Here is a 14601-nt window from a genome sequence, read left to right on the forward strand (position 1 = left end):
GCCCGGAACCGCTCCCGCCCCGCCCCGGAAGCGCTCGCGCCGCGCCGGAAGGCGCCCACCGGGCCGGGGGCAGCGCGCATGCGCGGAGCGGGGCGCGGGGCGCGGGCTGGTACGGGCCGGGCTGCGGCGGGGGGGGGGGGCCGCGCGGAGGGGTGGGGGCGCCGCGGAGAGCTGGGCCTTGGGGGGAGGGAGGGGCTGGGGCCCGGCTGCCGCTGTGGGGCTGGGGGCAGCGGGGCGCTCGGGGGCCTTGGGGGAGGCGCGCGGGGGGGTCAGAACCGTGTTGAGTAGCTGGGGGAGGCGCGCGGGGGGGTCAGAGCCGTGCTGAGGTGCCAGGGGAGGCGCGCGGGGGGGTCAGAGCCGTGCTGAGGTGCCAGGGGAGGCGCGCGGGGGGGTCAGAACCGTGTTGAGTAGCTGGGGGAGGTGTGTGGGGGGTCAGAGCCGTGCTGAGGGGCCGGGGGAGGCGCGCGGGGGGGTCAGAACCGTGTTGAGTAGCTGGGGGAGGCGTGTGGGGGGTCAGAGCTGTGCTGAGGGGCCGGGGGAGGTGTGTGGGGGGGTCAGAGCCGTGCTGAGGTGCCAGGGGAGGCGCGCGGGGGGGTCAGAACCGTGTTGAGTAGCTGGGGGAGGCGTGTGGGGAGGTCAGAGCCGTGCTGAGGGGCCGGGGGAGGCGTGTGGGAGGGTCAGAGCCGTGCTGAGGGGCCGGGGGAGGCGCGTGGGGGTTCAGAGCCATACTGAGGGGCCGGGGGAGGCGTGTGGGGGGGGTCAGAGCCGTGCTGAGGGGCCGGGGGAGGCGTGTGGGGGGGTCAGAGCCGTGCTGAGGGGCCGGGGGAGGCGCATGGGGGTTCAGAGCCATACTGAGGGGCCGGGGGAGGCGTGTGGGGGGTCAGAGCCGTGCTGAGGGGCTGGGGGAGGCGTGTGGGGGGTCAGAGCCGTGCTGAGGGGCTGGGGGAGGTGTGTAGGGGGATTAGAGCCGTGCTGAGGGGCTGGGGGAGGCGTGTAGGGGGATTAGAGCCGTGCTGAGGGGCCGGGGGGGGGTCCTTGACCCTTGCTGGGGGGATGGAGAGTGTGTGGGGGGCTTTGACCCTTGCTGAGAGGGCTGGCAGCGTGGGAGCTTGAGCCGTGTTGAGGGGACGGGTGTGTGTGCATGTGCGTGGGGGGAGAGAGGCTTTGAGCTCTGCTCAGGGGATGGGGGATTTGGGGAGGGGGGTCTTTGACCTTTGCTGTGGGGCTGGGGTGTGTGCGAGGGGCCTTTGACCTCTGCTCAGGGGACGGGGCAGCTCTGGGACCTTACCAGGGGTTGGGGAGAGCTGCTGAGGCCATGGCCTTGCTGAGGGGTTGCGGTGGGTGGGGGGGCTCTGGCCAAACCTCTGCTGAGGTTTTGGGGGCTCAGTGGAAGAGGCTCTGGGGCCATGCTGGTGGGTGTCGGGGGAGCGGGGCAGCTCTGAGCCTTGATGGTGGAGAGGGGCTTGGACCCTTGATGGAGCTCCAGGGCTGTTCGTCCTTGAGATGGAGGGAATGGGGGCGCCTAGTGCAGCTCGTGCAGGTGTGTGTTGCTAGTGAAGCTACAGGGCCTTGCTGGAGCCCAGCTGAGTTTTTGGAGGGAGGAATCCATCTCTCCTTTTGCTGAAGAAGGCACTGAGGAGGTTGGAAGGTCTCTGGTGGCCTATGTAGGTTTTAGATCATTTTAGTTCTACTCAACTTGTTGAATCAATGGCACAAGACCTACTGAATTTGAAATTGTTTTGTGGTGAGCTCTTAGCGAATGCTTTTATTGTACTTGTCTCCTGTTACTACTGATGGGTCTAAATAGGAATGTGAAGTCCAGGTTAGGAAGAGCATTAATTATCACTCATGTTGCTATTCTTCGTTTTTCCAGACCTTTCCATTCTTCTTAACTAGTTGAAGTACAGAAGTCCCCATCATGGATTTTCAGCATCGTCCTGGAGGTAAAACTGGAAGCGGAGGCGTAGCCTCTGCTTCCGAAAGTAACCGAGACCGCAGGGAGAGACTTCGACAGCTAGCTTTGGAAACGATTGACATCAACAAGGTGAGCATTGACCGCTCTGTGTATATAGGAACGAAAGGACATGTCGCTTCAGTCCTATGAACTGTGGATAAGTTCAGAGCTCTGCCTGGATGAAACAGTTTGGAGCATGAGAGATATGGTGGGGAGTTGTGGATCTGAATGAAATACTTCTGTTTCTTTTAATGTGGGAGTTGCAGGAGAAACATTTGTGAAAGGGCTGAACAGAGAGATGCCAACGCTTGTGTGTTCAAGTAGTTACTATTATGTTATTTTGGGGCTTCTCAGGACTGGTTCATGTTTTGCTGATTCTTCACAGCAGTTGGGTATGCTGTTACCAATTAACAAAATTGCTATTGTTTGTCTCTCTTTTTATATTCCTAGAACAATGTTATGCTAATAATTTAAATCCAGGAGCTCAGTTCTTCCAGTGCAGCAAAAATTCTGCATTATGTATTTTGATTACTCTGTTGTTTTGCCATGTATTTTGCCTGTAACTTTTTAAAAATTCTCTTCCTAGGACCCTTATTTTATGAAAAATCACTTGGGTTCTTATGAATGCAAGCTTTGCCTAACGCTGCACAACAATGAGGTGAGTCTGTCTTGATCTCCGTGGGAACAAATATTTTAGAATAATATTGGCTTCACATGCAACAGTCTGGGGCCTGTGTAATGACTGATTGCTGAGGAGATGGTGATGGGCAGTGATTTGTATGTGTTAAGCGCAACAGTTAATGACTGCTCAGCGGTTGTGAGCAATCTGCAATTTTTGAGTAAGATTCCTCTCTGCTAAGGGTTAAAATATCCTTGTGGTTTAGAGTGCTTTTTACCTCTCAACATGTAACATAGCCTCTCATCTGTGACAAGTATCTTCCAGTTTAAAAACAGTCTTGTCTTCATTTAACTTTATCTTGCTTTCATTTCAGGGAAGTTACTTAGCACATACCCAGGGGAAAAAGCATCAAACTAATTTGTAAGTCATTCTCCATTGTAGCTTTATTCTCCATTACTTAGACACTTCAAAATTATGATTGTGTTCATCTATAAATGTTGAACTCCGTTATGTAGCAGGACACTGTGCCTGAGTATCTTTTGACTGTATTTGTTTTGAAGTGAACAGCATGGCACTGGTGAGCAGGTACGGACTAGATCTGCTCCAAACAATGGTGTTGCCAAGCTTCGTTTCAAGCTGAAGTTCAAAGCCAGTTATGATATTTCTGAAGGAGGAGGGAGAAAGAGCTTTAAAAGCAAACTGCATGAGTCTATTTAAATCAGGAGTGTGTCTAAGCACCCTTCTCTCATGATTTCAGGGCCCGTCGAGCTGCCAAGGAAGCTAAGGAAGCTCCTGCCCAGCCTGCACCAGAAAAAGTCAAAGTGGAAGTGAAAAAATTTGTGAAAATTGGACGACCAGGTTATAAAGGTATGTCGGGGTGTCTGTCATGGCAGATACCTAATGCCTGGCGGAGCTTGCTAGAAGTGCAGTGCTGTGCGTATGAATTATTGATTAGTCTTTTTAGCAGATCTGGCCATGAATAAGATATGGACTTATCTCCTGATGTCCTTTATTGTTTAAATTACCCATGGAACATCTCTTTAGAGCTGACAGTTGAGTGAGAACATTTTAATAAGAGATAAGTGCGTCTCAGTTGTTCAGCTCTTACTATAATAGTGAGACAGGAGAGGATGACATTGCTTCAGTCTCTCCTCCCTTTTTTGTTGTGCTGTACCATCTTTCCCTGATGCTCACAAATCACTCACTGGGTGTCTAGCTCCATTTTTTCCCCTCAACTCCCCATTGTTTTGCTTTGGCCTTCAGTCCATCTCCCGGCTTTGTTTTGCAATGCACAGTGTATCAGTGTCTTTGCCCTGCAGCAGCTGAATTTCAGTAGTGACCCGTAGTAGCTTTGGTTAAAGACAATGTAGCATTTTATTTGATAAACGAAAAAACTCTCACAATGTTTTGTTGCAAGGAGCTCTGTGTATTTCCTAGGGTCAGAGCAATATTATTTCTACCCTGTTAGGTGTGGTACTGAGTTTTCCTATTATCTTTGCAGTGACTAAACAGAGAGATCCAGAAACGGGCCAGCAGAGCCTTCTTTTCCAGGTAAGGGCACTGTTAAATTCTTGGTGTCTGTTATCCAAGTAAAAGAGCTATCCAAGAGTTATCCAAGTAAAAGTGGTTCTTTCCAGCATTCATTAAAAATAAATAAATAAAAAGGCCTCTCCTCACTAGTCCTCTGCTGCTGCTGATAATTGTGTCCAGTAAATGGAAGAATCCGTGATCGTACGTGTCAAGCCGGTTCCTTTGGCAGCATTAAGTTCTCCTTGTGGAGCTGATCTCTTGACTTTCTTCGTAGCTTGAGGGTTTGTTTTGTAGGAAGGGGGACTGAGAAGGGGATGTTCTTCTTAATGTTGCAATAACACTCCGACAGATTGATTATCCGGAGATTGCGGAAAGTATCATGCCTCGGCATCGGTTCATGTCAGCATATGAGCAAAGGATTGAGCCCCCTGATAGACGCTGGCAATACCTTTTGATGGCAGCAGAGCCCTATGAAACCATAGCTTTCAAGGTAAGATTTGAGATTAACTGATTACGGGGAGAGTTCTCCTACATTCTCCAAGACATTAATTCCCAGTGAACAGCAGTACAGACTTGTTCTGTTCTAGGCTTTGTGGGGTTAATAGAGTGGAAAGGGGGGTCAAGAAGAGATGACTGGAAGTCATTAAACCCCAATGAGAATTGGTGGAGGACTCTGGCATGAAAACTAGGCTACGTACTGAGCTCTGGGGAGCCGTTGAATTCTCAGTGTCTGGCACAGAAAGGAGCCTTCTGGGCTTTGCTCCTCAGCCTTTGTGCAGATGTTGAGAGGGTTTTTTGCCAGCACACTTGTCCTTGACCGATAGGAAAGTAACTTAATTCTTTCCTGCCCCCATCTCTATCTAATAACATCCGAGACTAGCACATCTCACAAAGGCCTGGAATAACTGTGCTTATCTTGCAGGCTCTGGTGCTAAAAAGGGCCACTGAGCTAATCTGGCGGTGCTAATAATAGCTCTTTATTCTTTTTTGTTGCAGGTGCCCAGCAGAGAAATCGACAAAGCAGAAGGAAAGTTTTGGACCCATTGGAACAGGGAAACCAAACAGGTAGCTGGAGTGTTGCACCTTCTTTCCTGGGGTAGAAGAGAACGCAGGGGAAGTCTTAGGGGTAGAAGAGAGTGCAGGAGGGGCAGAGCATCTTGGGGGAAAAGGCAGTGCAGGAAGAATACACATCTGTATGTCACTGGCTTTGATGCTAAAATCTCGACTCTTTCAGTGTACCCGCGTAATGACTCCTTTTGAGATAGGTGAAATGAGTTTCTTTGGCTCCTGGTGTTGAATGGAGACAGCGTTAACCTGCTGAGCAATTTCTGCATGTTGTTTGAGATGTCCTCCTTACTCATAGTCTCAGCAAGGAGACCGAGATTTGACTAGATCACTGAAACATAACTTTCAAGACCTCCTTGCCCCTTAAGTATCTCTCGGGATGGGGTGGATTTTGAAGTGCAGTGTTTAAGGCAAAGCTTGTACAGCTGCTGCAGAATTAAATTCCTATGTGGAACATAAAGAAGGAATTTCAGTCTTTTGGCAGTGAAGCTAGGTCCAAGCACTTCAGGTTTTGTGTTTGTTTTTGTTTGTTTTTTAAATAAGGCACAGTTGACTTGAGGAATCTTCCTGTATCTGATCTTTGTGAGAATTTAGGTTGGGAGGCAGAATCTTCTGAATGAAATTTGCTGTCAGCAGCAGCAGGACAGGGCAGAAATACACACTGCACCCACTGTATGGGCTCCTCACTGCGTGTGTTCTGCACACAGCTGTCTGTGATGAGCTCGTGGCATGTATGTACCCACTAGGTATCATATGTGGGGACAGGGCACCAGTGCATAGGTAGGAGATGCTGTCCCCATCACCGATAGCTTAGCACTTAGAACAAGTTTCAGAGGAGTTAAAATACCAGACAAGACTGGTGAAAGTCCTGAGTGCTGTCAGGGTAGGAAGCCAGCTGTGATCTGTGAAGGTGATGGTTGAGGAAAGAACCGAGCTTTGTTCCTTGAGGCAGAGGGAGAAAGGGCAGAGCAGCTGCGTTTTGTGTTGCTCCAGAGTTGTCCCGAGCTGCAATTGTTCCCTTCTCTTTGTTTCTCCCCACCCAGTTCTTCCTCCAATTCCACTTCAAAATGGAGAAGCCCCCAGCTCCCCCAAACCTCCCTCCAGGGCCCCCAACTGTGAAGCGGCCACCTCCACCTCCGCTGATGAATGGCTTGCCCCCAAGGCCACCTCTGCCAGACTCCATGCCGCCTCCTCCTCCAGGAGGCATGACTCTGCCACCTATGCCTCCCTCTGGACCAGTGCCACCACCGCCAGTACCACCTCAGCTGCCACCAGCACCCGGTGTACCTCCCCCTGCTCCTCTGCCACCCATGATGAGACCACCTCTCCCCACCGAGGGGCCGGGCACTATCCCCCCTCCACCTCCCTCCAACTGAAGCCCCTCCTGGACTCAGTCCCCCTGGACTCCTTTGGCTCGTATCTTTTTATATGCACGTCAGAACTGATTTGGATAAATTTTTCTGTTTTATATGCCTGTGATTTTGACTAAATCCTGTAGGTTCATTAAAAAGTTTTCAGCTTCGCTTTCTCTGTCTTCCTGTGTCTTGGTTAAAAATGTTGCTGTGTGTTCGCTTCCTTTAGCCTTTAAATATATAAAAACGTTTTCAGTCTGGTTATATGTCGGAAATTATCCAAACAGGAGGAAAAGGACTGGAAATCTCTAGGCACTTCACCTACTTCTAACTAAGGTAACTATATTAACAATTCAATTGTGTTAGCTCAACATGTTTCTCCAGCTTAGATTGCTTGATGTGTATCCCATAAATAACCAGCCAGTTAGTTGATATTCAACTATGTTCTCTGTCAAGCAGTTCATTCAGTGATTGGGAGACTCTTCATAGAAGCACCTAAAAGGATTATACTTTATTTTAATACTGTAGCACCAGTAATCATGTTGGTGGACAGAACGTAAGGCAAGTAGAAGTTTCTAAATGCAGTTTTCTCTGTATCTGTGCTGAGTTACAGTGAATCAGAAATGCATTGGTTGTGCGGCACCAGAAACCTCTTGTTCTCCCAGTGTCAGAGCACTATCGCAGCTCATTTGTTGCCAGCTAAAAGCGTAGAGGCATCTCTACTGAGGAATTAGTTTGGACTGGATCTCAAGAGTCCTTGAAAAGTGCCAGACAAGATTTAATTGACAATTCTAAAAAGATAATCATCCTTCTCTGCTGTACAGCTGTCTAGCTCCTTCCCGGTGCTCAGACTGTTTATGCCAAGCATGGGTTCACAAACAAAGTTTTTAATAATTTGTTGGCGCTGTCATCATCTTTGACGATGGCAGAGATTCTGGAAATGTTTAGTCAAAAGACTTTACTGAAACTGCAGTTATATTAAAATCTTAGTTTGTTGCTATAATTCATTCATTGTCTGTTTGCTTACGAAGCACCTGCTGTTGTTACATATGATTTTTATTGTATATATCCTCCCACTGCTAGATTAGTTTTGGCAAGCTTTTAGCCCTCTGTGTGTTTTTTTTATACTAAATGTTTCTTTCAAGCAATCTTTTGGTTCCCATTAAAAAGTAGAAAAAGTCCTGAGATTTCTCCTCTGTGTCCTTTCTGGGATTCATCTCATTTAAGTGGCGCATTTCAGTTAGTGCAGGATACTAGGGCACTTGATGGGTGACGAGGAGGGCGCGTTGCTGGAGGCTGAGCTGGCTGACCCCAGGCTCGCTCTACATACCTAGGGAGGCCGTGCCTGCTAGAGCACTTCAGTTACGTGCCTGTTCTTTGGTGGGAAGAATCAAAACCTTTGCCTCTTCGGCTGACCTGATACGGATCCCAGCCAGAGCCATGAAGAGACAAGAGCCAGGCAGAGGATTTCCAGCTCTCACTGGCTTTAGTGCAGTATTAAGCGTTTTTTCTTAAGCTGAACTGATCCGATGTCTGAATCGAGCTGTGTGAATTTCATTTTTGTCAGGTTCATATCTTTTATTCTAGCTCCTTTAGAAGAGAGGTCCGTGTTCACCAGCCCTTTGGTTTGTTCCCCTTTATCCCTGTCTGGTTCTGGGGCACAGTGAGTCTGGGATGGAGTCCTGTAGCCAGTTCCTGAACCCTAATCAACTGCAGGAGTCCGGGAAACCCAGGGAAGGGTCTGACCATGTGCTGGAACTTTTTTGAAGGTACATTTCCCCCCTCCCCTCCAATATCAAAATAAGAAGGTGTCTTGGGCGGGGAGGAGGTTTCCCTGGAGTGGATTAGGTGGTTGGCATTAGTAATTCCAAATGCTGTAGTGAATATTGGTATCTAATCGAGGGAGAATCCTTATAATTCTTGCATGTGTTTAAGACTTTCTAAGACCTGATCTAGTCGAGTCTTAAGTATTCAGACTTATCAGGCTCCTGCTGCACCCCTTAAGATTCTCTTTTAGGTATTCTTGTGGTTTTGCCATGTCGAGCAGCATAGATTTCAGGAAGAGCTGTATTAAGAGCCTCTGTAAGGCGGCCTTTCTAAACTGCAAAGTGCACAAGGTGGCTTTCCAGTGAAGAGAGAGAGAGAGAGAACACTTTCTCTGCATTTACTTCTTAGTTTCTTCCCATTATCTGTCTTTATCCCACTCCTCCTAGTCTATCTAATTCTTCCCTCCCAGTGTTTCATTGCTGATGGGAATAGTATGTGCCAGTCCCCATGAAGACTCAAGTCTAGACTTCCATCCTCCTTTAAAAAAAACATCTGAAGTCAAGGACATACGTCCCTACGAGAAAGGGAAACAGCTTTAATTTTTTTACGTTTCCAATACTACATGCAAGCCCAAAAATAGAACAGAAAAGTTTCTTTGAAACATCCCTCCCTCCTTTATAGCATGACAGCCTCTGAGTTTCTCAAGGGAGGTGTGTTGTGCATTGTCAACTCAAGGCCACTGCTTTTTAAAAAGGGAGATGCAGTCCTCCCCTTCCGCACAACTGTTTTGAGAGATGCATTTGAGCAACTCGGACAACGGAGTTTGGAGTAGCTGAAGTGGGAACATGAAGCCTGCTCTCAGGGTGCTTTTGCAGTGCCTGGTGCTGTTGCTCCCGTCTGTAGCGCTGCCGAGAAAAGGGAGCGTTGGGGAACGGATTTCCCCTACTGATGAACTAGAGCTGCCTCTTTCAAAGGAGCTGGGACTTGAAGAAGAGGAGAGGAAGAGAGAAAACGCAAGTGTACACGAAAGAGCGAGACCCAGCTCATTGGCAAGATCAAAGATGACTGTTGCTACTCGCCTCTTTTCCAAGACTGACCCAGGAGCAAAATGCCTCCAGGTGATCAGTGAAGATAGGGCCATAACCTGGTCTGACTCCAGCCTTCACCCTTGGCCACTTGGGGGGCTGGAAGGTCCAGTGTGCAGGGTGAAAATGGAGCAGGACGGAATGACCTCGAGGCACCTGGAAGTCGTGGGTGTTCTCACCCACTATGAAAGCAGCTTCATCAAGCTTTTAAGACGACGTGCCAGCTGGGATGAAAGCTATCTTGAAACCTTTGGGATCTGTCCGGCAGGGGATGCACATGCTGCTCTCCGCTCCCTCAAACACATCCATGCTCACTTGGCAGAGCCAGGGCAGGATCGGTTCCTTGTGCTGCATCTGGAGGAAGGTAGGTGCTTTCCTGATGGAAGACAGCAAAATTCCTGGGGATTGAGCACAGTGCCCAGGCAGACAAATGTTATTTTATAATCCTAAGTTAGGCTGCCAAAAAATGAAATTTGTGGGGTTTTCACTTTAAAATTAGTCGACCAGTGTAATAAAATGTCTTTCCATTTATATCTTTAAGCAGCTGCAGTTTTAATAGTGATGACAGCATGTATGCAACAACATGCTTTGTCATTGGCTGTGATTAACACCCAAGTACCATGGTATCGGTGGTTTTTATACCCATTTTGCTTTCAGAAGTAAGAGCCTTTCTCCCTTTCTGCCTTAATCATTTGGATTTCCTATGCGACCCAGTACCAATTCTATCTGCTGGGGAAAAGAGAGGAGACAATCCGACAAGCAGACCCGAGTGGTCCCGCTGTGGAGTAAACCTTTCTGATTGCAGCAACCTAAAACTTGTGCCAATATTTTATGCTTAATACTGGCTTGATAGTCCTGGAACCTGAACGTATTTTTTATAGCTCAGCTCTCACAGGTAGATCAAATACGCTCATCACTTCTGTTTCAATCTTAAATTATGTGCTTGAGGGAGGACTGCCTGGTTCAATCCTTGGTTTTAATCTGGCTTCCTGCTTAGCAAGAGGATCACAGTTGTTTCTCTGGCCTTGAAATTATTTCCTCCCCCTCGTAGGTTTTGGATTTTCAGCTAAACTTGCTGGTGTTGGTCAGCTGAGGATATGGCTCTTATCCGGCGAGCGCTGCCCTGTGTTCCCTGGGGCACTGCAGGTGTTGATAACCAAGCCGCACCACGATGCCTGAGATTTTCCTGAGCCACTGAAGGAACTAAAATTGGAGAAGGGATTTCGAGAGGGCTTCTGTCTCCAAAAATTTGCCGGAGTAATTCTGAGAGTGAGGCAGTGCCGTGCTAGCTGGGGCTGCAGGGTCTGCCCTGCTGACCATGTCCTGCCCTGAGAAGGGGGAAGAAAATTTGCAGTGTCCTTCCACTTGATCAGCTCAGGGCAAGCAGCCGGGGCTTCCAGTCTCTGCCCTTCCTCTGCCACCAAAAGGTCCCATATCTGTAACATCTCCCCACTCTCTCCCACCAAGAGTCTTCGTTTGGCCCGGCAGCTGGTTCAGAGGACAGTGAAATAACTGTGGACGTGGGTGACTGTGCTGTGAAATAACCTGCCCAGCCGAGGAGGGGGAACCGTTTCTATCATCCCCAGCTGTTAACTGCCGTGTAGGAACAGTGGTTGGTCCCGAAACCCCTTCCTTAGCTGTGTCCTTGTCTGTTGTTGGCCCTTCCAGGCTGCCTCCGGTAGTCGGGCACGTGAACCGTGTGCGGGAAGGGGGTTGTTTCCCACTCTGTGTTTTCCTTTCAGTGAAGTGGGAGGCGCAGGCAAAGCTGCAGTTCAAGCTGCCTTTCCAGGCGGACGTGGGGCGGTCGCTGGGAGAGCTGCGGTTCGCCTTGCTGCTCTTCTACCTGGGCAGCCGAGCGGGGAAAGGCACCGGGGAGAGAGCGGAGCTGCTGGCAGCGGGCCAAGGGCTGTCCCAGGAGCAGGTAGGCAGCCGCACGGAGCTGGCCTGGGGTGCCGGCAGGGCAGATGGGAGAGGAGGTGTCCTGGCACTCCTGGCCCAGCACCTTTCCCATCCCGTCCCAGCATCTCTTGCAGGTAGCACCCTGCGGCTGGGGCCAGCGGGGCCGAGCTGTGCCTGAAGATGGTGCTGTTACCCTGTGGCCAAGCTGCTGACAGGGACCAAGGGAGAGCACCAGGGGGGTGACACAGCCCACGCTGGGGGTCCGTTCTGGGGGGACGCGCAGCTCCCCCCTTCCTGCACTGCTGCCTCCCCTCCCAGCTGCCCCAGTGCTCACCAGCCTGGCTGGGGAAGCAGCGGCAAAGCCAGCTCTAGTGACACATTAGCAGGGGAGAAGCGTGTCTAGGGCTGGGCCCTTGGGCTGATCTCATGCCTACCTGGATGCCTACTGTGTTCCCAGCTGGGCTCCCAGACATCTTGCAAAGCCACCAGTTGGCCTTGAGGATGGCCTGGAAGTGGATATGACCATTTGCAGGGCCACCAAGACATCTGGCACCCCACACTGCTGGGTTTCTGGGTCATGTTAGCCACTGTCCGTACCTTGGATTGGGTCGGACCCAGGGGATCCAGAGCCAGGAAGGACCGTAATGAGGGGCTTGCTTTACTTCCTCCCCCCGTGATGTCTCACCCAAGTTCTCAGGGGCTTCTGTGTCTTTCATCTCTGTACAGAGCCTCTGCCTCTCCAGGGACACCCAGTACTTGGTCCTTGGAGCCTCGGTAGCATCTGTGACCCGCACAGACGAGCAGCTCAGCTTTGAGGTTTCCTTGGCAATTAGGCATCGTGGTGATGGAGGTATGGAACGATGGTCAAAGGTAGCCAGAAGTGTGGGAGACATGGAACTGCGGGAAGCCCGTGGCAGCAGGGGACATTTTTGTTAATGGTCTCTATGCCCTGACTTGGGCATTTGGCATCATCTCAAGCCTGACTGTAACGAGGGGAAAGCTGTGGGCTCCTATGGGGGCTGTGGGGCCGCATGGACATGTGTGGGGGGCCCTGGACCACTGTCCTCACCACCTCTCTCCCTGCCAGATGCCCCCCTGCCCTCAGCAGAGACCCAGCAGCTCCTTTTCGGCTCTGATGACAAGTGCTTCACCAGGATGACACCCGTGTTGCTCCTGCTGGCAAAGTCACAGAGGGAAGAAGACGCTTTGGCCCCTTCTTCCTACCTTTCTGCTGCTGGGGCAGTGGAAGTGGCTCCATACCCACAGCTCAGGTCTGTGGGCTTCAGCGCAGCCGCAGAAAAACACAGGGACTGAAAGCCAGGAGGGAGAGGAGAGTCCCAGCCCTTCTCCCTTGCCAGTATGGATACTCCAAGGCTTGGGTGTCTCATGGGAGCAGAGCAGACCCCATGAGGGTGCTGGGCTGGGGTGCCTGGCTGGGAGCTGCCCAAGATCTGACACTGGCTGGGCTCCTCACTGAGCAGCCTTGGATCCCCACAGGGAGTGACGTATGCTGGGACCCGGGAGCCTTCCTGACCGGGTCGGGGCAGTGTGCGCGAGGGTCTGAGGGCATGGGGTGTGTTGGGGGGGGTCCGAGGGGGGACCGTGACCAGCAAGATCAGGGGCAGGCCTGGTGGGAAGGGGATGCTGTGGTGAGATCCATCACTCTTGGGGTGCTGAAGGGCCCCTGTGACCCTCTCTCTGTTCCCCTTGCAGCCCACCCCAGACTGGGACTAAGGAGCTGCTGTCCCCCACCTCGCCCAGCCAAGCCAATGCTTCAGCCCCAGCACCCGGTGGCAGCAGCCAGTTCCTGGACATCCTGACCAGGTTCATCCGCCAGGTCCTGAGCCCCTCCAGTGAGCTGCCCACCCAGCCCAGCTCCCACCACTGGCTGGACTTCCAGATGATGGAGACCCTCCCTCACCAGCTGCTCAACCTGTCGGAGAAGGCAGCGCTGGAGCGGCTGGTGCAGTCGGAGGAGCCCTCGGTGCTGCTTTTCCCCCAGGACAGCACCGCTGTGCTGGAGCAGCACTTTGGGGGCTGGCAGCCGGAGGGGACCGTGCTGCAGCTGCTGATGGGCAAGCTGCAGGCGGTGATTCAAGAGCTGAAGGACATCCCCTCTTTCCAAGCCAACATGGGGCTTTTCCAGCATCTCCTGAGCTTCTGCTACTACACGCCGGGGCCGGGTGATGGCCAAGCCAGTGAGCAGCCCCCCAACTCCGGGAAGCTGCACACGCTGCTGCTGCTGAAGGCTTTGCAGACGGTGCGTGCCCGCTGGCAGGAAAGGAGGAAAGTCCTGCGGCAGAACCGCAGCGCGCGGCACCAGGCCCACTGCCGCCTGCAGGAGCTGACCATCGACCTCCACGACCGCAAGTTCATCGTCATGCCCACGGTGTATGTGGCCAACAACTGCGAGGGCCCCTGCAAGCTGCCCCTCTCCACCCGCGTCCCCAGCTACTATTCGCACACCGTGCTGCTGCTGGGCATGCAGGAGCGGGGCTCGCCCCTCCAGCGGGCTCCCTGCTGTGTGCCCGTCCGCTACTCGGACCAGCTCATCATCAGCATTTCCACGGAGGGGCTGGAGGTCCGCAAGTTCCCCAACATGGTGGCAGAAGAGTGTGGCTGTCGATAGAGGCTCCTGGCCACATCCCGGCTCTCCCTAGCCTCGCTCTGCTCCTGCTTTGCCCTTGCAGCTCGGAGCTGAGCCTCCTTGCTGAGGTGCGTGGCGTCTGCCTGCCTTTTCTCCGTGGTTCGGCTTTAGTGTTGCTCTGGTTCTGGGTTTGTTTTTAGCCTTGCTGGTCCTTGGAGAGCTGATTTGCAGCCTGCTGTTTCCCGGCTCCCTTTCATGAGGCCGGGTATGTCCGATGCACCAGGAGGCCCAAGCTGCTGTGTGGCTTGGGCTGGATTCAGGAGGTTCAGGGCTGTCACAGGCAGGGAAAAACCTGGCTGATCCAGTTATGACCATGACTATTTATCCGTTGCCTTCTGTTTCTGTAGCTCCCTGGGGAGGACAGTTGTTGCTTCCTCTAATACCCCTTTGCTTGCAGCATGCTTGGGCTGTTTCTGAGTCCAGCCCATGCTGTCCACATTGCTCTAAACGCTCTGAAGAGCAAGACAAGCAGCAAAATCCCCCCTGCATGCACAGACAAAGCCCGGCCCAGCTTTGTCGCTGCTCACGCCATAAATAGGACACAAACTGCGGCCCCCGCTGCCCTCGTTGGCAGTGTCTGTCACCTCCCCGGGCCCGGTGGCTGCCAGGGCACCTGTTCTGCGTCCCTCGTCCAGCGTCCCCCCGCTGGTGCCAGCCCCAAAGAGCCCAGCTGCACCCAGATC

General features: G+C 52.1%; 2 protein-coding genes across 2 annotated transcripts; both read left to right on the forward strand.

Annotated features, from left to right (window-relative positions):
- The first annotated feature begins 26 nt into the window (after window positions 1–26).
- On the forward strand, window positions 27–6694 carry SF3A2 (splicing factor 3a subunit 2). The gene is made up of 9 exons (XM_067312893.1): window positions 27–109; window positions 1874–2044; window positions 2541–2612; window positions 2947–2993; window positions 3331–3440; window positions 4075–4124; window positions 4453–4593; window positions 5100–5168; window positions 6212–6694. The coding sequence occupies exons 2-9, from the start codon at window positions 1919–1921 to the stop codon at window positions 6542–6544; spliced, it is 948 nt and encodes a 315-aa protein (XP_067168994.1). The 5' UTR covers window positions 27–109; window positions 1874–1918; the 3' UTR covers window positions 6545–6694.
- A 2178-nt stretch (window positions 6695–8872) lies between these two features.
- Window positions 8873–14118, forward strand: AMH (anti-Mullerian hormone). The gene is made up of 5 exons (XM_067312768.1): window positions 8873–9736; window positions 11115–11293; window positions 11998–12121; window positions 12359–12542; window positions 12985–14118. Exons 1-5 carry the CDS (start codon window positions 9133–9135, stop codon window positions 13898–13900), a joined length of 2007 nt encoding a protein of 668 aa, XP_067168869.1. The 5' UTR covers window positions 8873–9132; the 3' UTR covers window positions 13901–14118.
- The last annotated feature ends 483 nt before the right edge of the window (window positions 14119–14601 follow it).

Source organism: Apteryx mantelli, chromosome 30 (genome assembly GCF_036417845.1).
Source record: "Apteryx mantelli isolate bAptMan1 chromosome 30, bAptMan1.hap1, whole genome shotgun sequence".
Taxonomy (NCBI): domain Eukaryota; kingdom Metazoa; phylum Chordata; class Aves; order Apterygiformes; family Apterygidae; genus Apteryx; species Apteryx mantelli.